General features: G+C 34.9%; 2 protein-coding genes across 2 annotated transcripts; both read left to right on the top strand.

Moving 5' to 3' along the window:
* The first annotated feature begins 11,663 nt into the window (after positions 1–11,663).
* Positions 11,664–12,587, top strand: LOC143394666 (olfactory receptor 4N2). The gene has a single exon (XM_076849330.2). It carries the CDS (start codon positions 11,664–11,666, stop codon positions 12,585–12,587), a length of 924 nt encoding a protein of 307 aa, XP_076705445.2.
* An 11,315-nt stretch (positions 12,588–23,902) lies between these two features.
* LOC143394665 (olfactory receptor 4K2-like) lies at positions 23,903–24,871 on the top strand. The gene has a single exon (XM_076849329.2). It carries the CDS (start codon positions 23,912–23,914, stop codon positions 24,869–24,871), a length of 960 nt encoding a protein of 319 aa, XP_076705444.2. The 5' UTR covers positions 23,903–23,911.
* The last annotated feature ends 3,107 nt before the right edge of the window (positions 24,872–27,978 follow it).

The raw sequence follows: 27,978 nt of genomic DNA, 5'->3' as shown, positions 1-27,978 counted from the left end.
AATGCCATAATAGTAACTGTTGTATTCTGCTACCTTTCCTATCCTCTACTATCCCCCCTCCCCTCCCCTCCCATCTTCTCTCTCTACCCCATCTACTGTAATTCATTTCTCTCCTTATTTTTTTTCCCATTCCCCTCACAAACTCTTATATGTAATTCTGTATAACAATGAGGGTCTCCTTCCATTTCCAAGCAATTTCCCTTTTCTCTCCCTTTCCCTCCCACTTCATGACTCTGCTTAATGTTAATCTTTTCCTCCTGCTCTTCCTCCCTGCTCTGTTCTTGGTTGCTCTCATTATATCAAAGAAGACATTTGGCATTTGTTTTTTAGGGATTGGCTAGCTTCACTTAGCATAATCTGCTCTAGTGCCATCCATTTCCCTGCAAATTCCATGATTTTGTCATTTCTTAGTGCTGCGTAGTACTCCATTGTGTATAAATGCCACATTTTTTTTATCCATTCATCTATTGAGGGGCATTGGGGTTGGTTCCACAGTCTAGCTATTGTGAATTGTGCTGCTATGAACATCGATGTGGCAGTATCCCTGTAGTACGCTCTTTTGAGGTCTTCAGGGAATAGTCCGAGAAGGGCAATAGCTGGGTCAAATGGTGGTTCCATTCCCAGCTTTCCCAGGAATCTCCATACTGCTTTCCATATTGGCCTCACCATTTTGCAGTCCCACCAGCAATGTATAAGAGTACCCTTTTCCCCACATCCTCGCCAGCACTTGTTATTGTTCGACTTCATAATGGCTGCCAATCTTACTGGAGTGAGATGGTATCTTAGGGTGGTTTTGATTTGCATTTCTCTGACTGCTAGAGATGGTGAGCATTTTTTCATGTACTTGTTGATTGATTGTATGTCCTCCTCTGAGAAGTGTCTGTTCAGGTCTTTGGCCCATTTGTTGATTGGGTTATTTGTTTTCTTATTGTTTAATTTTTTGAGTTTTTTGTATACTCTGGATATTAGGGCTCTATCTGAAGTGTGAGGAGTAAAAATTAGTTCCCATGATGTAGGCTCCCTATTTACCTCTCTTATTGTTTCTCTTGCTGAGAAAAAACTTTTTAGTTTAAGTAAGTTCCATTTGTTGATTCTTGTTTTTAACTCTTGTGCTATGGGTGTCCTATTAAGGAATTTGGAGCCCGACCCCACAATATGTAGATCGGAGCCAACCTTTTCATCTATCAGACGCATAGTCTCTGATTTGATATCAAGGTCCTTGATCCATTTTGAGTTAACTTTTGTGCATGGCGAGAGGAGGGGATTCAGTTTCATTTTATTGCATATGGATTTCCAGTTTTCCCAGCACCGTTTGTTGAAGATGCTATCCTTCCTCCATTGCATGCTTTTAGCCCCTTTATCGAATATAAGATAGTTGTAATTTTGTGGATTGGTTTCTGTGTCCTCTATTCTATACCATTGGTCCACCCGCCTGTTTTGGTACCAGTACCATGCTGTTTTTGTTACTATTGCTTTGTAGTACAGTTTGAAATCTGGTATCGCTACACCTCCTGATTCACACTTCCTGCTTAGAATTGCTTTTGCTATTCTGGGTCTTTTATTTTTCCATATGAATTTCATGATTGCTTTATCTATTTCTACAAGAAATGCCGTTGGGATTTTGATTGGCATTGCATTGAACCTATAGAGAACTTTTGGTAATATTGCCATTTTGATGATGTTAGTTCTGCCTATCCATGAACAGGGTATATTTTTCCATCTTCTGAGATCTTCTTCTATTTCTCTCTTTAGGGTTCTGTAGTTTTCATTGTATAAATCTTTCACCTCTTTTGTTAGGTTGATTCCCAAGTATTTTATTTTTTTTGAGGATATTGTGAATGGGGTAGATGTCCTCATTTCCAGTTCAGAAGATTTGTCACTGATATACAGGAATGCCTTTGATTTATGCGTGTTGATTTTATATCCAGCCACTTTGCTGAATTCATTTATTAGCTCTAGTAGTTTCTTTGTAGACCCTTTTGTGTCTTCTAGGTATAGGATCATATCATCCGCAAACAGTGATAATTTAAGTTCTTCTTTTCCTATTTTTATGCCTTTAATTTCTTTCGTCTGTCTAATTGCTCTGGCCAGTGTTTCGAGAACTATATTGAATAGAAGTGGTGAGAGAGGGCATCCCTGTCTTGTTCCAGATTTTAGAGGGAATGCCTTCAGTTTTTCTCCATTTAGAATGATGCTAGCCTGAGGCTTAGCATATATAGCTTTTATAATTTTGAGGTAAGTTCCTGTTATCCCTAGTTTTTCTAATGTTTTGAACATAAAGGGATGCTGTACTTTGTCGAATGCTTTTTCTGCGTCCACCGAAATGATCATATGGTTCTTATCTTTAAGTCTATTGATGTGGTGAATAACGTTTATTGATTTCCGTATATTGAACCAGCCTTGCATCCCAGGGATGAATCCTACTTGATCATGGTGCACAATCTTTTTGATATGTTTTTGTATACGATTTGCCAGAATTTTATTGAGGATTTTTGCATCTAAATTCATTAGGGATATTGGTCTGTAGTTTTCTTTCTTTGAGGTGTCCTTCTCTGGTTTGGGAATCAGGGTGATATTGGCCTCATAGAATGAATTTGGGAGTTCTCCCTCTTTTTCTATCTCCTGAAATAGATTATGGAGTATTGGTATTAGTTCCTCTTTAAATGTTTTGTAAAACTCTGCTGTATATCCATCCGGTCCTGGGCTTTTCTTGGTTGGTAGTCTTTTGATGGCTTCTTCTATTTCCTCCCTTGATATTGATCTGTTTAGGTTGTTTATATCTTCCTGATTCAATCTGGGTAGTTCATATGTCTCAAGGAATTTATCTATGCCTTCACTATCTTCTATTTTATTAGAGTATAGGGTTTCAAAATAATTTCTAATTATCGTCTGTATTTCTGAATTGTCTGTTGTGATGTTGCCTTTTTCATCCCGTAAGCTAGTAATTTGGGTTCTCTCTCTTCTTCTCTTTGTTAGTGTGGCTAGTGGTCTATCAATCTTATTTAATTTTTCAAAGAACCAACTTTTAGTTTTGTCAATTTTTTCGATTGTTTCTTTTGTTTCGATTTCATTGATTTCTGCTCTAATTTTAATTATTTCTTGCCTTCTACTGTATTTGCTGCTGATTTGTTCTTCTTTTTCTAAGGCTTTGAGGTGTAGTATGAGGTCATTTATTTGTTGGCTTTTACTTCTTTTAAGGAATGAACTCCATGAAATGAATTTTCCTCTTAGTACTGCTTTCATAGTGTCCCAAAGATTTCGATATGTTGTTTCTGAGTTTTCGTTTACCTCTAAGAATTTTTTAATTTCCTCTTTGATGTCTTCTGTAACCCTTTGTTCATTCAGTAGCATATTGTTTAATCTCCATGTGATGTAGGGTTTTTCCTTTCTCATTTTATTATTGATTTCCAATTTCATTCCATTATGATCAGATAAAATGCATGGTAGTATCTCAACTCCTTTGTAATTGCTAAGCTTTGCCCTGTGACATAATATATGATCTATTTTTGAGAAGGATCCATGTGCTCCTGAGAAGAAAGTGTATCCGCTTGATGTTGGGTGGTATATTCTGTATATATCAATTAAGTCTAAGTTATTTATTGTATTATTGAGCTCTATGGTTTCTTTATTCAATTTTTGTTTGGAAGATCTGTCCATTGGTGAGAGAGGTGTATTAAAATCTCCCATGATTATTGTGTTGTGGTCTATTAGACTCTTGAACTTGAGAAGAGTTTGTTTGATGAACGTAGCTGCACCATTGTTTGGGGCATATATATTAATGATTGTCAAGTCTTGTTGGTGTATGGTTCCCTTGAGCAGTATGTATTGTCCTTGTTTATCCCTTTTGATTAACTTTGGCTTGAAGTCTATTTTATTTGATACAAGTATGGACACCCCTGCTTGCTTCCGGGGTCCGTATGAGTGATATGATTTTTCCCAACCTTTCACCTTCAGTCTGTGTATGTCTTTTCCTATCAGATGAGTCTCCTGTAGGCAGCATATTGTTGGATCTTTTTTTTTAATCCATTCTACTAGCCTATGTCTTTTGATTGGTGCATTTAAGCCATTAACATTTAGGGTTACTATTGAGATATGGTTTGTATTTCCAGCCATATTTGGTTATGTATGATACTTAACATGATTAGTTTTTCCTCTATGCTTAGTTTTTCCTTTATTGTACTACCTCCCGTTGTTGGTTTTCATTGTTATTTTTCATTTCCTCTTCCTGTAATGTTTTGCCAAGGATGTTTTGAAGAGCTGGTTTTCTAGCTGCAAATTCTTTTAACTTTTGCTTATCGTGGAAGATTTTTATTTCATCTTCAATCCTGAAGCTTAATTTCGCTGGATACATGATTCTTGATTGGAACCCTTTTTCTTTCAGCGTTTGAAATATGTTGTTCCAGGATCTTCTAGCTTTCAGAGTCTGTGTTGAAAGATCAGCAGTTATCCTGATTGGTTTACCCTTAAATGTAATCTGCTTCCTCTCTCTTGTGGCTTTTAAGATTCTCTCCTTATTCTGTATGTTGGGCATCTTCATTATTATATGTCTTGGTGTGGATCTCTTATGATTTTGTATATTCGGTGTCCTGTAGGCTTCTAGTATTTGGATTTCTTTTTCATTCTTTAAGTCTGGGAAGTTTTCTAGTATTATTTCATTGAATAGATTACTCATTCCCTTGGTTTGGACCTCTGTACCCTCTTGTATCCCAATAACTCTTAGGTTTGGTTTCTTGATGTTATCCCATAATTCTTGGATATTCTGCTCATGATTTCTTAACATTCTCGCTGAGCTGTCTATGTTCTTTTCAAGTTGAAAAACTTTGTCTTCGTTGTCTGAAGTTCTATCTTCCAAGTGTTCTACTCTGCTGGTAATACTCTCATTTGAGTTTTTAATTTGGTTTATTGTTTCCTGCATTTCCAGGATTTCTGTTTGTTTGTTTTTTATATCCTCTGTCTCCCTATAGAGTTGATCTTTTGCTTCTTGGATTTGTTTATGTAATTCATTGTCCAAGTGATTTTTCATTGTCTGAATTTGATGAATAATGTCTTCCTTGAGACTCCAGATCATCTGAAGCATGTATATCCTGAACTCTTTGTCTGACATTCCATCAGCTGCAGATATTACCTCATCTAATGTTGAATTGACCTGTATTGTTTGTGGTCCTTTCTTTCCTTGTCTTTTCATACTGCTCATGATTCTTTCTAGCTTTGTGAAACTGTTGAGTTAATGTTTTTCCCCTTATATATTTGTATTGTTCTTGAATAGCTCCAATATCCCTCTTTTTCGGAGAAAGACAATGTTAACAGATCCCAATATCAACAGTACATTATCTAAGGACAAGTTTTCATTATTAATACATTTATAGTTAGATTCGAAGACTATAGATGTTGGATTTAATTATTACTTAAGAATATATTCCTTAGTTTCATAAAAGGCGTACCATATCTGGTGGCATATAGAAAACTTAATTTCAGACGAAGGATGTTATACTTAAAGAGAAAGGAGTGAGGGAATGAGGTTAAACTAACTTAGTACCTTTGGAGAACTCTAACCACTCGACTGGTAATTTATGGAAGAATGTATAGACTCAACCTCCTATTTAGATAGTTACCCTATGTATAGATAGCAAAAGTTAGGAGATTGAAAGTGGTATAGAGAGAATATGAATTAAAAAAAAAAGAAAAGAAAAGAAATAACAAGGAAGAAAAGAGAAATAAGAGAAGGGAAAGGGAAGTAAGATAGAAATACAGAAAAAAAAATGGGGGGAGGTGGGGTATATGCAATTCCTCTATATTATATTACTTTGGTAATTCAGTTGTTCATGCTCAGTTCTTGGTTTCACATATGCTGAAGTTGTGGAAGAGAGAGAAGAAAAGAGAAAGAGAGGAAAAAAAAAAAAAGTCTCTCAGAACACTGTTTTCCTTGCTTCCAGTAGGTGGCGTTGTCTATTCCTAGTTTGAGCCTCTGTATTCAGGGTGGTGGGTATAGCCAGTGTGAAGGGAAATGAGCTTCCACCTGTATCTTCCCTACTCTAGTCTCTGAGGTAGAAACCAGGTGCTTCTAGAGTTGTTGTTTTGTGTTGATAGCTACAATCCCCAAAAGCTTGTGGGAAATATTTTGAGTTATTGCAGCTAAGGGTGGGGGAGTTGGAAACCGGGTACCTGGATCAGCCGCAACTGTGCTGGTAGCCACACCCACTTTGATGGGTTTTAAGGGTTGATGGGCTTCCTGGAGACTAGCACTCGGGGCGGGACCGGACTTCCTCCTCCGGTCTGGCTGAGCGGCTGGCGCCTTCCTGCTCCGGTCTGGCTGGCGGCTGTCGCGGCTTCCTGCTCCGGTCTGGCTGGGCGGCTGTCGCGGCTTCCTGCTCCGGTCTGGCTGGGCGGCTGTCGCGGCTTCCTGCTCCGGTCTGGCTGGGCGGCTGTCGCACAAAGCTAGTCTTAACAAATACAAAATATAGGAATAATTCCTTGTATCCTATTAGATCATAATGGAATGAAGTTAGAAATCAGTAACTAAATAAAAAACAGAAATACCTTTAACACCTGGAGATTAAAAAATACACTTTTGAATGAGGAGTAGGCCATATAAGAAATAAAAAGAATTTCTTAGAAACAAATGAGACTAAAGATAAAGTATATCAAATTCTCTGGGATAGTTTAAGTGCAGTTATAAGAGGAAAGTTTATGGATGCCTACATTAAAAAAATTGAAAGAGTCCAAATAAATAATATGATCTTACACCTCAAGATCCTACAAAAGACAGTACAAAATTATTACAAAATCAATAGAAGACAGAAAATAATTAATATAGCACAAAAGTTAATGAAATTGAGAATTAAAAAATACAAAGGATCACAAAACATTGGTTCTTTGAAAGAAAACAATATTAATGAACCCTCTAGTCATACTAACAAAAAGAGAGAGAAGCCCAAATCCATTTTTTAAATAATTGTGTGATTATATTTTCATTTATGTCTCTGCTAATCTGACTTTTCTTCTTTCTCATGGTCTGTTTTTTGAACTTTATAACTTTTTTCCTTTCTTCTTTATCTCTCTTTTTACTTCTTGCCCTATGTCTCTCAACTGAAAATGAATTAGAATGCTGTTTGTGTGTTATTTTTATTTTACAAAAGTATGTTTATTACTTCATTGTGAAGTGATTCTAAACTCAATTTTCCCAATAAAGCAGAGCAAATAAAAATAAAACCAAAGCCATGTACAGTGGTACATGCCTATAATCACAGTAGCTTGGGAGGCTAAGGCAGGAGGATTGCAAGTTCAAAGCCAGCCTCAGCAACTTAGGCTCTAAGCAACTTAGTGAGTCCCTGTCTCAACATAAAAAATAAAAAATAAAAAAAGGACTGTGACGTGGGTTGGGGGTTAAGCACCCTTGGGCTCAATATCCAGTAACAAATACATACAAACATAAATAAATAATAAATAAAACTGGAAAAGATTTTAAAAAGTTAAGCCATATTTAATTTTTGTGACCTTCAATTAATTTTTATTAATAATTTTAATGAAAAAATAAAATGGCCTTAATTATTATTTTAGTTAAGCAGAGAAAAGTTAAAAAAAAAAACTATCATTACAGAGATCAAGATACATCTTATATGTCCTGTTTAGGAGGTGACCTTCCCCTGAGGAACTGGCCAATTTTACAAAGAAGTTGTTTTCTCTAAGAAGAATTATACCTTGAAAACTTCATAAGCTTTTATAGCTGTCTATTTCCTTATCACCAGCAATATACTAAACCTGAGAAAGGCACTTATCTTGGGTGGGAAATTTAAAGAGATGCTTTAAGACTAAATAATAGAGATATACAACATTTTAATCAATACTTTGAAAAAGCAAAACTATTTTTTAAAGGTATGAAAAACAAAATAATAAATTTTAAACAAAGGCAGGATCAGTCACTGCCATGCTGAGCCATATTGGAAAACCGAGGCAACAGGAAAAATTAATAACACTGATTGTTTTTATTGAAAATTTTGGTAGTCTATTCTTATTTTCTCTCTCATGTTTGCTTTCTTGATATATATTAATAGTCTATCATTTATTTAGTTATTTTCTCATTTTGAATTTTTTATAACATGTAAACGAATTGCTTTCAACCGATTCACTTCTGAACTAATAAATATACCTTCCAATTGGATTCTGCCTCAAACAATGATAGGATTCTGTTTTTAGAATTCACAACTAACTCAGCATAAACATTTTAAAAATGTTTAGCCCTTTCAAAGTTCTGGTATTTTCCTTTGCTTAATTTATATATGCTTTAATAATACAGTCTAACAACTCCCTTTGGATGCATTCAGTGTGCCGAGGTAGTCTGAAATCCCAAAAGGACTTTCTTACATACAACACAGAAAATATTTTAAAATCTAATGGTCCCTATGTGACAAGGATGTATGAATAAGGACAAGAATGGTCAGTGCATTCTTAGTAGGTGGAAGCTGGATATTTTTCTGGAAGTAGCTTAACATCACTGCATGCCCAAATTTCTGGGAAATCTTTATCTTTGCAAGAAGCAGAAAGAAGAGACAATAGAAAAACATTGCAACTATTCTACTGGTTAATTTGCTGTTTTGAAATGCAATGGTCTAGAGGTCAGATTTTCAGTAGAAATAGACAAAGACTCAGGTCTAAATTCAGTAATGTAGCACTACCTTCTCCTCCAGCAGATCTCCAATTGTTTTTAATGCTTAGAATTACTTTAGTGATGGATAAAAATATTTAGCTCTGGCATAACTAAGTCAAATTATTCATAGTCTTGACCTCTAGTGTTAAGGATCATCAAACAAATGACTGAGAATTATTCTGTATAATGTACAGAGGTAAGGAAAAGAATATGCACAAAGGGTAGGCTGAGGGCTTCAGAAGAAATCTTAACTGATTTTGCAGAAGAGAGACCCTTGACCTCTTTATATCTACACTTAGTAGGTATGAGAATTTCCTCTGATGTCTGTGGTTCTATCACTCACCGTAGGGCTTTGACAGTTAGATAGTTCTGGAGCTTAGAAAAGCTTATGCAAACTACTGGCTGCCTTGGCAATTCCACATAAAGATTGTACTGATCCTTCAAAACTTCTATTAATTTCTCAGATTTACATAGCTACTATCATTCCAGGGTTTACCCAAAGGCACTGGCGTAGAACCTAGTGGCATAGTGTCCACTTCATAGAGCCACCTCCTAACATCTAAATGTGTTCAGGATTAAGGTTCAAGGATACTTCAAGGAATTACATACTAATATTATTATAGTCTCATTTGATTTTCGTTATTACCCTCGTCAGATTGCAAGAGGCAAAACATTATCATATTTTACAGAAGAAAACATGAGCTTCTGAAGGCTAAATGACTTTCCTAGGATCACACAGTAAGTGAATTGCAGAGTCAAGACATGAGAGTCAGATAAATGTTTATAAAACCAGGGACCTTTCTACCTTATTTCATTGCATTAAAATGTTGACATTCAAAAGAAATTTACAGGTCATTGACTCTGGTCATTTCATTTTATTGGAGGGATATTTTTGCTGAATATTTATATGCTTTTTAGTGTTCCTAAGTTTAGCATCATCATTATTATGAATTATATATTTGATCATGTTTTCCAGCTTGATCTACACTTACTAAAACATGTAAAATTGTAACATGTAAAAAAGAAGAACCAAAGAGAATCAAAGAGAAAATGAGGGGGAAGCAGAGAAAAGGCAATAAATTAACCAGGGCGAAAAACCATAATCAAATTCAGAAAACTAAAGTAAGGAACTTGATGATGAAGAGGGAGAGAAAGAAAAGAGGGAACATAAAGAAGGCATGAGGAAACATTTCAAGAGAGAGAGAGGCAAGTAAGTCTCTTATCCCTCCGAACACAGGACACAGGAACAGGTCTGACTGTAGCGAGAGCTCCAAGAATGCTCGAGTTTCCCCATTTATCTCTAGCAGGCTAAAAATATTATTTTAATGTTTTTAAAAATATGAAACCTAAGATGCCACTAGATAGATGTTGCTGCTTTTTTCCTATATCTTTCCTCAGCCTTCTTTCCCTTATCCTTCCCTCTTTATTTCTTTTCGAGTACTGCCCCAATAGCAGTTTCTATCAAAGATTACTCTTATTTTTGCACCCTATGTGCTGTAGCATTTGTGTTATTTTAGTTAAGTAGCATGAGGAATATTGTTATACTTGACGTATTTTGGGGTAGGTCAGCAATTTTCAAAATTGAAAAAAAATTATAATAAAAATATTTTTGAGCAAGTATCTTAAATGTATGCATATTTATTTATAAAGTATATATGCCATTGCACTAATATATAAGTGTTAAACAGAATTTTAAAAATTATTCAGTGCAATTATATAGTTATATGTATATGTATATTCATCTACATTTTATAATTTACAATGGTATACATGCATTAAATGTATAAATATTACTATTCTGTTTCCATTCTTCAATGGATCATCATGTGCACATTCTGAAATAAGCATATACCACTAAACAGACTATTTTAAACCTGAATTTCTCCCACAATGCATAGTATCCTTTTCACTTATACGAGGTTGAAATTCCAATTCTAAATCCAGTAGAAGGGTGAATTTAGACTAGCAATATTACTTTCAATTATTAAAGTATGTGCAATAGAACATCTACTGATTAAATCTGTAATTAAATTTTTCTTTGTTTAAACTCAACAGTATATACTTGTATTCTTCTACTACTTGCCAATCAGCAAGAACAAAACTCATTCTAAATTTGGTAACAAGCAGAGAAGCTTTTGTTTTCTTATCTTTGGAGTAGACTGCAGTATCTTTATCATTACTTCTAGTTTTTCTACACTATGATTTTCAGTTTTGAGAAAATTATATAATTATTAATAAACTTAGTACTAAGTAGTGATAAAGAAGTGAGTTATGGGCATATAAGTACTTGAGAATCAAATAGTGCTAATTAAACTGCATGAATAGGTGTGGAGTGGCTGCAGGAGTGGTGTTCAACCATACTTATAGTGGAAGGGACTCCCTGTGAGTTAGGTGAAAAGTAGAGTCATTATTGTCTGGGATCATGATGAACACTTTGGAGTCAGAGCTCACCAGGATATCAGACCAGAAGGGATAAAAGAAAATACAATTAATAAGAAAATGCAGAGGGCAAGCAAGAGAGTTACCAGCTAGGAAGTGGGAATTCCAGATACTCAAGAAAGGAAATGTCTAGTAAAATTTGGGGTTGTGAGGATGAGAAAAAAGGGCCTAAATAATCCCCTGCCCCATCCCAAATTAAACCTCAAGCACATATATCTACAAAACCTCACAGGTCATGATAATGGAAGTTTTGTTGTGTCTCAATTGTGAAATTTTACATCCCACTTTGGAAGGTAGAAATCCCAAAGCTGATAATGCCAGACTTCTAAAGTGGAGAAGAGTCTGTAGAAGCACTTGTTTGAATGGGAATAAGACTGTGTCGTTGGGAACAGTATTTTATTTCTGCTTTCCATTTTAAACTCAGAGAAAAGAAGGGAATAAAAATTAGCCAGGGCAGTGGACAGAGTTGGGACATAAGAAGGGATATGTTAAAAAATTTTTAGCTGCAGAAAAGGTAGCATCTAGATAGAATATATAGTAATAGCAAACTTTGCTCCCTGATATACTGTAGGCCAGGGGGATGGAGAACAAGAACGGCACAGTGGTGACTGAATTCATCCTCCTTGGTCTGACCCAGTCTCGAGAGATTCAGCTTCTGGTCTTTGTCTTAGTTTTAATTTTCTACCTCATCATCCTCCCTGGAAACTTCCTCATCATCCTCACCATCAGGTCAGACCCTGGGCTCACAGCCCCCCTCTACTTCTTCCTGGGCAACTTGGCCTTCCTGGATGCCTCCTACTCCTTCATTGTGGCTCCCAGGATGCTGGTGGACTTCCTCTCTGAGAAGAAGGTGATCTCCTACAGAGGCTGCATCACCCAGCTCTTCTTCTTGCACTTCCTTGGAGGTGGAGAGGGGCTGCTCCTGGTTGTCATGGCCTTTGACCGCTACATCGCCATCTGCCGGCCTTTGCACTACTCAACAGTCATGAGCCCTAGAGCCTGCTATGTGATGCTGCTGGCTCTGTGGCTGGGAGGCTTTATCCACTCCATTATCCAGGTGGCCCTCATCCTCCGCCTGCCCTTCTGTGGCCCAAACCAGCTGGACAACTTCTTCTGTGATGTGCCACAGGTCATCAAGCTGGCCTGCACTGACACCTTTGTGGTGGAGCTCCTGATGGTCTTCAACAGTGGCCTAATGACCCTGCTGTGCTTCCTGGGCCTTCTGGCCTCTTATGCTGTCATCCTCTGCAGAGTACATGGGTCTTCCTCTGAGGGGAAGAGCAAGGCCATGTCCACGTGCACCACACACATCATTGTTATATTCCTCATGTTTGGGCCTGGCATCTTCATCTATACTCGCCCGTTCAGAGCTTTCCCGGCTGACAAGGTGGTTTCCCTCTTTCATACAGTCATTTTTCCATTGTTGAATCCTGTAATTTATACTCTTCGTAACCAGGAAGTGAAGGCTTCCATGAAGAAGCTGTTTCATCAGCACATACCCTAAAAAAGGGGGAAAAGGAATTAGAAAATCAGGGATGTAGGATGGGATCTGAAATTTATGTATTCATTTCTAAAAGATTGCATTTATTGAGTATCTTGAATTAGTCAGGATTCTATTCTGGGCACTGAAGAAAGAGTTATTAATGAGACAGATAGTCATTGCTATATTGGAGGTACCCAAGTGAGAACAGATATTTATTAAGGTAAAAAACAAACACCATGCTTTCAGGAGGCAATATCATTCTGAAAATAACCAAAAGGAAAAGTTAAGTAATAGATTGTGACTCTGAATTGTGGGCAATGAATTTATTTTTTTATTGCCAAACAAGCACTTATTGAGGAAATGACATTTTGAGTGATATCTAGATAAACTGAGAGTTGATCAAGGCAACATCTGGGATAGAAATCAGACAAGGGTTATTGGTAGTACAAAAGCCTAAAGATGATAATACACCTGGTCTATTTGAGTACCACAACAAAGTCCAAATTGTCTAGAATATTGTAAGTGAATGTAAAAATGATTAGAATTGGAATTGGAGATACTGGTAGTATCTAAAGCAAATGGTCCACAAAGCGAATATGAAAAATTTTATTATAATTGCAAAAATAATCATTTTAAGTCTTTAAGCAACATAATGATTGCTCTACCACAGGTTTATAAATAACTTAGGGGCTGTAAACTCAAGATACTGCACAGTTATCACAGAGTTGAAAAATATTTCACTTTCTTTTTTCCTAGAACTTCATGATTACCTTTGCATATTGTTATGATTTCTAGCTATATGTTTGACTTACCTCCAATTGCTTTTCTTGAATATAATAGTGATAGTTCCCTGGTAGACCAGTCAGAATTCTGGGTCAGGTAGCAAATACATGCTAGTTATTTTTAAACAAAATGTCATTTAATGTAGATAATTAGGTTCTGACAATATAGTGGAAAGTCTGGAAGAACAGACTATTGGCTGGGCATCTAGAGAAGATTACTGGAACAATTCTGTGTTGTCACAGGAGTGGTCCTTCCTACAATTTTAGCAATTTTCTGCTTGAAAAAAATAACCAAGACTTCACCTGGGATCAAGGTGATCCAGAATCACTGTGTACCTGTCAAATCTCCTCTAGTCAAACAGCAGCCTCTCCACCACCACCTCTCTAGTTAACTTAATCCAAACTCAAATCTTGCATGAGTCTGCTGCACTTCCAGCATTTAAAATATTTCTGGAATCCCCAATATAAGGGAGTCTAGGACTAATTTTTAAAATATTTTATTTTTAATAATAATCAAAGAATCCAATATTTGTGAATAAGACATGCATGATATAAATATTAAAACCATAGAAGAAATGACCTCAATTCTTAAGTAATCCCCACTCCTTCTAAATCTCACTTTTAATTTATCTCCTGTCTTACTGAGAAAAGGGGAAGAGAATCCCTCCGTGTCCTACCACACCAGCTATCTAAACACTTGCCTGTGGTCAGTTTCCTTTAGTCTCTGCTGATACTTGGTGACCTGATGCTGCCCTATAAGGTCAAACTGTACCTATGCAAGGCAGTAACTGTGGTAGCTCTCCTTTTCCTTTCCTATACCCCAAAGGGTTTTTCTCCCTCCTCTTATAACAATATTTCCTTCATCCTACGTAAGAACTATTTGTCATGGTTCTGTTACTTCCTTTTTGTTCTTCCCTTTACAATAAAGCTCCTCAAGTGTTGTTTACATTTCTTTTTAAGTTAACAGACTTTTTTTTCAGACTAGTTTTAGCTGTATAGAAATTTGAGCAGAAAAAAATACAGCATTATTATATGTCCTCTTCTCTCACCTCAAACTAATTTCTTTTATTGTAAACATCTTGCATTAGTGCAGTATATTTATTATAATTAATGAATATTGAACATTATTATTAAAGTCCATAACTTATTTTAGGATTCATGCTTTGTTTCATAGAGTTTTATGGATTTTGATAAATACTTGCTATCTATTTTGACAAATGTTTTTCATCATTACAATATACTACAGAATAATTTGGCCTAAAAATTCTTTGTATGCCGTCTATTTATCTGTTCCCTCCCTGTCCCCAACTTAGCCTTGACAATCGCTGATTTTTTGGCTGTCTCTGTAGTTTTACATTTTCTAGAATGCCATGTAGTTCGGAATCATATAGAATGTAGCTTTTTAGACTGGTGTTCATACTTCTGCTTCCAATTTATTTCCCTTCCAATTCACCCAATCATGCCAGATAAACTGTTCCTGTGATTATGAATAATGCTCAGTGATCCTTACTCGGTTCTTACCATCTTTGGCCTCTGAGCAGTGTTTGACACTCTTTCCCTAGGACCCCCACTTTCCTAGACTCTTTTTTACCTGACCTCCTGTCCCCTTGTTCCTTCATGAGAGTTTCTTCTTAGCTCCCCAGCTGCCTTGGTTGAATTTCGTCTACATGTGAATGGCCTCTAGACTCAGTCTTTCCTGTGAACTGTCAGCTCCTGTAATCAGAAGTGTATGCCACTGTTATGGATCCACTTTGATGTCTTCATATCCCTCAAATGTAGCATACCAGACTGATCCCTGACTTCCACCCACTCTATTCCCCATCATACCACCTAATCTTGGTCCATTGCAATTCTGTCTTTCCAGTCTCTGGTCCCAAAGCCAGGATTCATAATATTTTGATCATACCACCTTCCACGTGAGATCTTCCCTGACCACTTTATTGACATTTGCTATGTACTCCCACATACTTCACGTCCCCCTTTGTCCACAGCACTTATCATCATTTAGCATAGCACATATTTCACATACTCATTTTAATGTCTGTCTTTACATCATGCTATGTAACCTCCATAAAAGGCAGAGACTCATTTATTTTTTTACAGCTTGACACAAAGTATTTATTAAATAAATGAATAAAAGAATAGTATGAAAAATTTCTCTGATTCCACCACTTAGAAATATCTAACATTAAAATTTTTATAGAAGAGCAAGGTGACTATAGTTTACAATAGCCTATTATACATTTATTAATAACTAGAAGAAAGGAGACTGAAGTTTTGAAACAAAGTAATGGTAGGAGATGGAAATATTAATCACCCTGATTTGATCAAGACACATGGTATACATGATACATGTACACGTCATATATGTGTAATGAAATATTACACTATACTTCAAAACTCATATACTTAATTTTCATACGTTTTATCCATTTTACTTGTAGCACCTATAGACATATGAAGAAAATTAACTCTCTTATTCACGCTTCTTTATTTTATTTATTTATTTACTTGAGTACCAGGGATAGAACCCAGGGGTGCTTAACCACTGAGTCATACCCTCAACCCATTTTTATTTTTATTTTGAGACTTGGTCTCACCAAGTTGCTGAGGCTGACTTTGAACCTGTGATCCTCCTGCCTCAGCCTCCCAAGCCATAGTGTCCTAGCACCCGGCAAGTTTTTAAATGATTCTTAAAACTAGCATTTTTGCTTTTGATCATGGTGAAATAACAGGAATTGAATTTGCCTTCCTGCCTGAAACAGCATCAACAACAGAAAAGGAATGAACAGAATCTGGCACAATAGATATCAAGACACTGAACATCAGGCAACGAGTGGTAAGAATAAGTCAGTTCAACCCCATGGTTGCCCAACTTGTTATCCTGAGAGGATTTCCAGGACAAACATATGAAGAAGGGTAAGAGTTTCTAGGTGACCCAGCACTCTGTACATCTGGGCTGGCAGGACAGAGTGACAGAGAAGACTGTTCTTTTCTAGCAAGAACCTTTAATGCCATGCACTTTCCATTAAGCACTGTTTTTATGTATCACATGAATGTTGATGTCATGCTCCTTTTTTCATTAAATTAAAAATACTTCTAATTTCTATTGTGAATTCTTCTTTGACTCATTTTATTTTGAAATGTATTGCTTAATTGGCAATTATTGGGGAATTTTTAGATCGTCTCTCTTCTGATTTCCAAAATTCCATTGGGATGAGAAATATTTTGCATGATTTAAATTCTTCCACATCTGTTAAGACCCTGGGCAGGGTACAACTTTGTAACTATTACATAAACACTCTAAGTTTTTTTTTCGTGGTTTTTAGCTGCCGTGTCCTCTATATGTCAACTAACACAATTTTGTTGATAATGTGGTTCAAGTCTTATTAATTTTATTTACTTCTTCTATCATTTACTGAGAAAAAAGTGTTAAAATCTAAAACAATAAAGCTTTTTGTTTCTCCTTTCAATCCTACCAGTTTTAGGTTTATAAATTTTAAAGATACTAAGCTCTTAGGTGCATAAACATTCAGGATTGTTTTCTCTTGAGTTATTGACCACTCTCTCATGATTCTTCCTCTTTGTCTCTGATGATATTACTAAACTGAAGTGTTTTGTCAATGTCAACCTAGCCACCTCAGACTTCTCTTAATAGTGTTTATAAATATAGCTTTTTAAATCCTTTTATTTAGGCCTTGTATTTTCATACTTGACATGGGTTTCTTGTCACTCAGATCTAGTGGCACCTTTTGTACCTATTTTGAACAAGGTAGCCACACTTTTCCATATATTTGTTGTCATTTGTATGTCTTCTCTGAAGGAATGTTTTTTTTCCATTTTTTATTATTGTGTTGTAGGTATATGTAAGAGTGGAGTCCATTCTGATATTAATACACGCATGTAATATAATTTGTTCCACTTCAATTCTCCAGATTTCCCCTTTGCTTTCCCTCCTCTCTCTCCCAATCTCTTTCCTCTACTCTATTGGTTCTGCATCCTATTGTTTTTAAAAATTGATACATTATAGATATATATAAATGAGGAATTAATCCTTATATATTCATACATGAATATGGCATCTTTTGGCCAATTTCATTCTGCAGTTCTCCCCTTTCTCATCTCCTCCCTCCCCCTCAATCCCTTTCCTCTACTCTACTGTTCTCCCTTCTATTTTCATGAAACTCACCACCCTCCCTTTTTTTGGAAGGTACCAGAGATTGAACCCATGGTCATTTAACCACTGAGCCATACCTACAGCCCTGTTTATTTTTCATTTTGAGACAGTGTCTCACTAACTTGCTTAGGGCCTCAATAAGTTGCTGAGGCTGGCTTTGACTTGCAATCCTCCTGCCTCAACCTCCTGAGCCATTGGATTTACAAGCCCTCACCGCCATGCAAGGTTCCATTTTTTTGTTCCTTTTTTCTTATTTTTCTCTAGTTTCTGCATATGAGAGAAAACATTTGACCCTTTATTTTCTGAGTCTGGCTTTTTTCATTTAGCACAATGTTCTCTAGTTCCATCCACTAACCAGCAAATCATATAATTTTATTCTTTTGTATAGCTGAATAAAATCTCATTATGTATATACAAAACATTTTCTTTATCCATTTTCTGTTGTTGGGCACCTGAACTGGTTTTATAACTTGGCCACTGTGAATTGAGCAGTTATAAACATTGATATGCGTATATCACCATAGTATGCTGATTTTAGTTCTTTTGGATAAACATGTTCATTTTTAATCAATTTATTTGTTCCTTTGCTTTGAGTTTCAGGAGTCCCTTAAACATTTTGTGTATTAACCCTTTATCAGATAAACAGTTTGCACTTGGCTTGCCCATTCTGTAAGGAGCCTTTTCGTTTTATTGAGTGTGTCCTTTGTGTGTGTAAGCATTTTAGTTTACATATAAAGCCAGTTGCTTGTTTTTGGTTTTGTTCACTGTGCTTTGGGCATAGTATCTAAGAAATTATTGCAAAGACCTTGTTTCCTTTTAGAACCTGTTTGATTTCGAGTCTTACATTTAAGTCTTTAATATATTTTGAGTTGATTTTGAAGATGGTTTAAGAGTACAATTTCATTCCTTTCCAAATAAATATTCAATTTTCTAGCACCATTTATTGAAAAGACTATGTTTTTTCCCTTTTATATTCTCAGCACGATGGTAGAAGATCAATTGAACTTACATGCCTGGGCTTACTTCTGACCTCTGTTACAATGACCTGTACTTATTCTTTCACTAATACCTTGATTTCTTAATTGCAGTAGACTTACAGGAAGTGTTGAAGCAGGAAGTATAAGTTCTCCTCTTTGTTCTTTTTCTTCAGCATTCTTTTGGCCACATTAGGTCATTTTGCCTTACCATATAAACTGTAGAATTAGTTTGTTGCTAATCACAAAATTTGTCTTCTATTTAAGGACCCTTTTGCTTATATTGGGCCCACCTGGAAAATCCCAGATAATCTCCTCATTGTATGGTCAGCTGATTAGCAGTCTTAATTACATCTGCAAAGACCCCTTTGCCAATTCAGGTCAGAAAATATAATTATTTGATATAATAATGAAATAACATTATAATATCTTAAGTTCTTATATACAATTGTTTATATCTAACTATTAATTTTCAAGTCCCTTATATTGTCACTTATTTTCTATGCATCTCCCACATAATTTTTCATCTTTATTTTCCATAATAGAAATTCCATTTCTAGTTCCTGACTATCTTCATCTGATTTGTCCTCAAACTTTGAAAGTTATTTTGTTAACTTAAAAATGTCTCACAGAGAATTCATTGAATTCTTTTATATGAGGAAATTTATGTGTTGAATAATATTGAGTTTCTTCTTTCAGTAACTCAATATATATTTTAATTCAAGTAATTTTTTCTTTATATTGCATACTATAGTTTTGTCACACAAAATCAAAACATTTTAGAATAATTAATCACTCCTATTTATGTATCCTATTGCTCATATGAATAGACATATTTTGCTTTAATTTTTAACAGATAATTGCTGGTGTATAACTATTGGTTTTATGTGCTTATTTTGTAACTAAGCACTGAACTGAGTTACTTGCTTTAAAAAAATCTGCTTTATAAACTATTTTAAAGTGAAATTTGATCTTTTTTATTTTGGTATGCAGACTTTTAATTTAAAAACTTATGTAGATTTATGTAGTCCCTACCACAACCAAGATATAGTTCCATATTGTCCTTCATGTTATCTTTTATTGTTATTGCATGTTATCTTTTATTGCTATTGTTTTGTTAATTCTCTTAACTTTTCCCATAATTACTCAAATAATAATTATATATACCTTTTCCTTTAGTGACAATTATACACAACTACCTTTTATTTTATAGTAGGACAAATATTTTATGTTTACTGGATCTTTGTAACTATTGTTAGGTTTTTATTTTTAAAAGCCTTTTTATCAAAGAAAAACTTGAAAACCCAATTTGCTTGTTTTCTTATTTCAAAGACTGCTGCTAGAAAGGTGGTTAGCTAGGGAAGATTTTCTTGGGCTCTATTGCCAGCCCTGTGGGAAATATTGGGCAGGTGATTATTTGGAAAGAAGATTGTGTTTAGAAGGCAAGCCACAGATGAATGGTTGGCCTGCAAGTAACCATGGCAGGCTTTCAGTTTATGGTTTTGGGTTGTGAGTCCATATCAAGCATGTTCCTGGATGATATATCATGGGCACTTCAAACAGTAAGGTTAATGATAATAATCATTTATAGTATTTCTTCTCCTACTATATTTTACTGAATACTTTCTCTGTGTTAGGTATTATACTGACTGTATCACATTTATTTTTATCATTTAATTTTTACATCCTCTAAGGTAGAGCATGTAAAAATTAAATAGCACCTGCCTTCACTTCTAGTAGATTTGTATTTTACAATATCCCCTTTTCTAGACCTCATCTGTCCATACAGACAGCTATCATTATACTTATTCCCTTGTGCTAATTTTTAAATACCTTGTCAGAATCTTTAATGCATTTTCCTTCCTTTAATACATAACACTTCAAGTAAGCCAGTATTTGCCAGGAGCAAATTGCCATAGCCTAAAAGAATAATTTCCAATTGTGGCATTCTATAATTTCTAACACTGGGGCATAAATATGAGAATGTAAATTTTGCCCCCAATAATGCTTTCAAAGTGATTGCCTACATTTCTTCTAGGTCAGTCCCAGTTGTCCTCTTTTCTCTAATGAATACTGCTTCAATGTGGGCATGGACCTTTGCTTTAAATAGCAAAGACATTCAGAGTTCGTTTTGTGACTCTATGAAAAGCTAGTTCAACATTTTAATAACTCCCACTGCAAGCAGATTCTAGTATCTAATCCCTAATCTCCTCTATGTCACTGCCTTCCAAAGGCTTTTATGTCAAGACAGGAGAGGGTATATGTCCAAAGTCCACGCTTCCGATGCTTACTAAAGACCATGGTGATTTCCAGAGACTTGTGAATCTTAGAGGATGTTGTGTTTCTGATTCTGGCTGCACAGCTGATAAGTTAAAAGCTGGATATAATACTAAGGATCCTGAGAAGCAGTTGTGGCTTCTTGTCTTCAGGTATCAAAAAATTGGCATTTATATGATAATTATATAAAGTAACCATAATAGTAGAGTAGTAAAGAAAAAGTGTGTATAACTTGAAGACAAAAGGATGGTTTGGTAACATAGTGATCAAAGCTGCCTTTCTGGAGAAAAAAAGGAGAAGAAAACAAACCTTAAAACTGCAATGGTGTAAGAGTAGTTTCCATAAATTATTTAATTATTTCATCAAAACAGGAAAATGTGTCAAATGTGTAAAACTGAGAACTTCAGTTAATATAAAACAAACATGATTTTCATATGAAAAGAAATAATTTATTTTGAAAAAAAGAAATTATTTGGGGAGCACAATCTTTCTCTAAATTCATGAATTGAAACTAGGTTAGAATATTTTATTGTATATAGTATTATTTTTAATAAAATGAGCTTATTATTTCTGAACAGTATTCTTAAATTCATACTTTGAAACCTAGGAAGTTTCTTGAACATTGCTCAGGAAATATGCATACAACTTTATATAGACCATTTAATTTAACTATCATAAGAGGCTATATGTACCTTAAGCATTTTTTCACCACTTGACAATAGTTCCACTTTAAGAATTTCAGAATAATTCTCTCTGATAAATTTTGAAAGTATTTTTTAAATATTGAAAAAGCACTTTGAATATGTACAATAAATGAATATGTAACTAGATTTTCATCCACATGGAAAACGTGAATTCACTTAAATAAAAAATATTACTAAAGGTAATAGCTAAACTTCATGTGTTGAGTGAACACAGAATAGAATGGAATATCGAGGTAGATTATAATATGGAGAATATAATTCATTTCCAGTAAGTTTCCTTCTGCACATCAGCATTTAAAAAGTGAATCCAAGTTGTTGTTATCCCTTTTCCAATTCTAACAGGACGTGGAATTTTCTGCAACAGAATAGTATTTATGACATTTCTACTCTAATGTTAGAATGTGGAACCAATGAAAACTTTGTGTTAATCATGCAAATAGAAGCCAAAATTGTTTTGGAATATTTGTTTCAGATTTTACTACAAATCAACTAAAATTTACTCAAAGCTAGAAACCATCTCACCTCTTTTAACTGAAAATATCCAGCAGATCTGGAAATTTTATTAGCTAGTCTATTAATTTAGAGAAAAGAGATGACTTAATAATAAAACTTATTCTTTCATCAAATTGATGCATTAATACTGTCACAACAGTTAAACTTGGTTTAAAATATTAGGAAATTTTAGCAGCCAGTAGTCCCAAATTTTTCTAATGTGGGTTTTAATTTTTACTTAATATTTATTTTAAGCAGTTTTTTAGTGATCATTGGGGATAAATTAATGGAAGGGAAGTGAAAGAAATGAAAGTCAAATAGCTCATTTATTGATTATTTTTCCATCTGTTCATTCTTTAAATTTATGACAATGACTTTATTCTTTTCTTCTCATTTAATATCAATTGTAACTTGAATATTAGCATATGACATTTAACATGTGTTGGCATTGTTTCATCCTATTTCACTGATATATTTAAATTTTAATCTTTTTTGATGAACTTAGAAAACATTAATATAAATAAATTTTAAAATCAAAATTTAAAAGATAAAATTAATAACAGAATTATATATAATGACATCGATTAATATTGAAATTATTATCAAACTAGATGAAATATTCATATGTGCAGTGAGAATTCTTAAATTATCTAATGTAACAAAGGAACTCAGTATTACATGTGAAAATAGCAATTTAACTGAAAAAAAGTGATTTTAAAGGTAAACTTCTTTTTATAAAGACCTGAACTGAAACAATATTAGATATTTCTATTCCATTAATTTTAATGTGACAAAATTTTCCAATGACCCGAAAACTTTCAGAAAACTCATCTGAGTTTTCCATAATCAAAGGCGTAAATTTTACTAGGTGCTGGAAGGATAAACCCTCTTTGGTGACAAAATTGGTGTTCATTTACCACGACCAATTTTGATTTGTATTGTACCACACTTTTGACTCTTTGGCAGACAGTGATATCATCTTGGAAATAAAATTATAGAACTTGGGAAGTACTGTAAATGAGAAAAGTAATTTTGGAAAGTTATTCTGAATTTTTATAGTAGCTCACCATCCTCACTTTAAAACAATAGCTTCATTTGAGTAACATGAAGAGAATCAAAGAATAGTCTCTTAAAAAATAAAAGTTTCTGAGGTTACAAAATAACAAAAGCTAAAAATAATTCATATATATTACAGGTATTCCCTTTGGTGGTCAGTTGTTTCATAGATTTAAAAAAGTAAAAGGTAAATAATTTGTCACCCTCATAAGGATATAAAGTGGATCTTCTCTAATCATTATATTAAAAAGTTAATTAAATCTAGTGTTCATCAATGATTGACTTGATATAATCGCATTTTTGTGGAGTAAGAGAAAACTTTAGAGTTTCAGCCCTTATTTTTACTTTATGTGTCTTACTCATTATAGTCTAAAAACTTAATATAATCTGTAAATATGCTTTATGCAGCTTCCTAGGTGTACTCAGACAAGTGTTAGTGTGTGGGCGTGTATGAATGTAGCCCAATGTATACGAGTGCTGGCTAAAGTGAGAGTTTGTGCTTCTCATGTGTTATCCAGTAGTAATTGATCAGTGCTTCCAAGAAGGAAACTCTTTACTTTAAAGTTTTTTTTCCTTATTAAATTATTTATTTATTCTAATTTGTTATATATGATGGCAGAATGCAATTCATTTCATATTAGACATATAGAGCACAATTTTTCAAGTCACTGGTTGTACACAAAGTATTTTCACATCATTCGTGTCTTCATACATGTACTTAGAGTAATCATGTCTAAGGTTTTTATATAGATTTTAGATAATCAGTGCACTAGAGAACTATCAAATGACATCATAAGTTTGTCACATGTAGCTGTAGACATATCATGTTTTTCTAGCTTTAATTTTGTTTCTTTTAAGATTACAGATCAGTATCTGCAGAACAATGGAGGGTTTTAACCATTCCAGAGTATCTGAATTTGTGTTACTTGGACTGACTGATTCTTCTGAGCTTCAGATATTCTTCTTCGTAATGTTTTCCATCTTCTATTTAATGACTATGTTTGGCAACTGTCTGATTTTCCTCACTGTCCTATCCACCTCAAACCTTCACTTGCCCATGTACTTCCTGCTCAGCAACCTCTCTCTCATTGACATGTGCCTGTCCTCCTTTGCCACGCCAAAGATGATTATGGACTTCTTTGCTCAGCGCAAGACCATATCCTTTGAGGGTTGCATTTCTCAGATCTTTTTTTTGCATCTTTTCACTGGGACAGAGATTGTGCTGCTGATCTCCATGTCTTTTGACAGGTACATTGCTATATGTAAACCTCTCCATTATTCAACAATTATGAGCCCAAGAGTATGTGTTGGGCTTGTCATAACTTCTTGGACAGTGGGCTTCCTGCATACGATGAGCCAGTTGGCTTTTACTCTCTATTTACCCTTCTGTGGTCCCAATGTGATAGATAGTTTCTTCTGTGACCTTCCTTTGGTCATCCAGCTGGCTTGTATAGACATATATGTTCTTGGGATCTTCATGATCTCAACCAGTGGTGTTATTGCTCTTATAAGTTTTCTGCTTCTGCTCACTTCATACATCATTGTTCTTGTCACTATCAGGGACCATTCCTCCACACGCTCATCTAAGGCTCTTTCTACCTGCACTGCACATTTCATAGTGGTATTCATGTTCTTTGGGCCTTGCATCTTCATTTATGTGTGGCCCTTCACAAATTTCCTGGTGGACAAAATTTTGTCTGTTTTCTATACCATCTTTACTCCCTTTCTGAATCCACTAATCTATACTTTGAGAAACCAAGAAGTAAAGACAGCAGTAAAGAAGAAACTAAGTAATCAATATTTCAGTTTTGGAAAAACTACTCCAAGATATTCAGTGCAATGAATGGAGCTATCCTAGCTGATATGTAGATCATCCAGTTTTGCTTAGAAAGCCAGAGAAAGTTAAACCTAGAATCTGACTTTCAAGTCACTTTGTCTAAAATCATGAAAACAAGAAGCCAGGGTTGACAGATGTGCAACATCTTGGCTGGTGAAGTACTTGCGAGCCTGTTGAGATTATGGATCCTTTTGATAATTTGTTAAAAGCTAATGTTTATTTTCACAAACATTATATCATCAAAGTTGTGAACATAATTTCAGAACTTCATAGATCCATGAGTCCTGAAACATAACTTAAGACTACTTAGAGAATATAGATAAAATATTGTTTTCTAACCAAGAACATTCTTAATGTGGGGTTCTCTCAATGTGGGGTTTTCTGATGGTGTCTACCTTAATTTAGAATTTTAATTAGGATTTTGGGGCATATGTCACAGCATTAGAAATATTGTCATGTGAAAATTCATATTGTGGATCATTTCATTCTTCATTAAGTATGCATAATATTCCATTGTGTATATATACCACAGAATTTCTTAATCCATTCATTTATTGTAGGGCATCTAGGTTGCTTCCACAATTTAGCTACTGTGAGTTGAGCTGCTATAAACATTGATGTGGCTGTGCCTCTGTAGTATACTGATTTTAACTCCTTTGGATATATTGAGGAATGGGATAGCTGGGTCAAAAGGTGGTTCCATTTCTAGTTTTTTGAAGACTCTCCATACTTCTTTTCAGAAGGGTTGCACCAATTTGCTGTCCTACCAAAAATGTATGAATGTTCCCTTTCTCGACCTTCTTGCCAACATTTATTGTTACTTGTGTTCTTGATAATTGCCATTCTGACTGGAGCAAGATGGAATCTCAGTGCAGTTTTAATTTAAATTTCTTTAATTGTTAGAGATGTTGAACCTTTTTTCATATATTTGTTGATCACTTCAACATATCGGCACAGGAACTGACTTCCTGAATGAGATTCCTAAAGCACATGAAGTGAATTCAAGAATCAATAAATGGGATGGATTCAAACTGAAAAGTTCCTTCTCAGCAAAGGAAACAATCAAGATCGTGGATGAATTCTTTTGAATAGTGTTGAACAATCTTCATTCAGTGGGTTGAGTTTGAGATTTGAATCAACTTTGAACATGAGAGAATATGAACAAAATATGTGTAAAATTTAGCAATGCTCAATACTCATGAAAGGTTTAGTAAACACTAATAATATTGTATATCAAATAGACATAAAATTACAGGTACTGGGATGGAAAGTTAAATGCTTACTTGAATTTAAATGGCATGAATTTGTGTCAGAAAATAATGTGTCAATTTATTAGTCTTTGATTCATTTCTGTAGTTAATCTTGTCTTTTGTATGCCTGTATTTTTTTCAAAAGAAGTATTATATTTGGGGGATTTCTTATTTAAATTGAAATATATTACAAGATTGCATGAAAGGCCAAGTAATAAATATACTATGTTTGATAGGTCTGTATTTTTGTTTTATCACAATAATATTTTAGAATAAACTAGGTTAGAAGTTCTGAAGTATTATTTATGTCTTTGTCTTTTACCCACTTGAAAAGCAGTAATAGTAATACTTGAACTTCTTAGATACCAAGGAAGGGGGCAGATGGGGAAAGGGAGGAAGGATGGGAAAGGGAAGAAACTGCTGAATGAAATTGACAAAATTATGCTCTGTGGATGCATGAATACATACTCAATAAGTTCCACTTTTATGTATAACTATAATGTATCAATTTAAAAATGATAAATAAATGGAAGATGAATATTGTAGAAAAAGGGGTGGAGGGTTGGGGGAGGGAAGAGGAAAGTACTGTGGATTGGAAAGGAGAAAAAATTGTTATATGCATTTATAAATATGTCAAAATAGACCCTGCTAGTGTGTATGACTATAAAGCACTAATAAAGTTTTTTAAAAAGAATTGTTTGGAGACATGGTAGAATGCACTATTCAGGAAATTATTAACATTAAAATTATAAAGCTATGGCATTAAGTCAGACATTTTATCTGGCAGATAAATCCCTGTAGGTGGAGAATGAAAATCTAATCTCCATCTGCAAATTTCTAGAAGTAGAGCCCATTCCTGGGGATCAGTTAAGCCCTGAACTGCCTTCATTCAGTCCACCCTCTGAACCTAGCAAATATTTCTGCACTGATGAGGCAGGAGGATCACAACTTCAAGGCCAGCCTGGGCAACTTGATGAGGCTCTGTCCCCATAACAAAACAAAGCAATGGGCTGGGGAAGTTTTTCAGTGGTAGAGCATCCATGGTTTTAATCCCCAGTACTGCAGAAACAACAAATATACAGATGAATTCTGCACTGATAGAACACATGTGCTTAGCCATTCCTCACTGTGTGACATTTCCTAGCCTCTGAGGGTAGCTCTCTGTCCGACACTACCCTGAACTCTTCCTCAGGCTGCACTGCAGGTGCTTCACCATATAGTCATTGTCATTAGAGGAAGGTAAGTCCAAAGTACAAGGAGAAGAAGAGACTGCAGAGAAGTAGAGAGGAAAAATGGGAACATGGAGATAGTGGAACGATACATGTAATTCTTGTACAAAGCTATTAATACCTTCAAAGTTTGATGCATTTTTCCATCATTCTGTATCCCATACAATCCATGAAGAGTCCTTCTATCTAAAATATATATTGACATCATGTATGTCTCCATTTCTGCTGCCATCTGTGAAGACCAGGTTCAAAAAATTAAGTGGACTAAAAGTTGACATTTCAGGAGCAGGGCTTACGATTTTAAAATAAAGATGATAAATTGCTAGAAATTGGGAGTGAGGCAAAAGTACATTTTTACCTTAATTTTTTTTTTCTGCACAGTGTACTATTACACTGTCACAGAATAGCACACAGCCCACCACTCTAGTCAATACTTTTGCACCAACTTGCTCATTGGCCTTCCTCAAGAGCCTCTCATGATTCCCCACCTGTAATTCCTTCTCCAGGTAACAGAGTACTGGGAGCAGGAGAAGATGAAAGCTGGTTAATGGATACTAAGCTATAGTTAGATGGGAGTAGAAGTTCTTGAGTGCTAATGGGTAATTGTAGATAATAAAAATGTACTGTGAATTTC

Source organism: Callospermophilus lateralis, chromosome 3 (genome assembly GCF_048772815.1).
Source record: "Callospermophilus lateralis isolate mCalLat2 chromosome 3, mCalLat2.hap1, whole genome shotgun sequence".
In the NCBI taxonomy this organism is placed as follows: domain Eukaryota; kingdom Metazoa; phylum Chordata; class Mammalia; order Rodentia; family Sciuridae; genus Callospermophilus; species Callospermophilus lateralis.
The sequence above is the reverse complement of the archived record's forward strand: the minus strand, read 5'-3'. Positions and strand labels throughout refer to the sequence as shown.

Excerpts from the sequence above, each read along its gene's own strand:
- LOC143394665 (XM_076849329.2), top strand. The coding sequence starts at position 23,912 with ATGGAGGGTTTTAACCATTCCAGAGTATCTGAATTTGTGTTACTTGGA.
- LOC143394666 (XM_076849330.2), top strand. The coding sequence starts at position 11,664 with ATGGAGAACAAGAACGGCACAGTGGTGACTGAATTCATCCTCCTTGGT.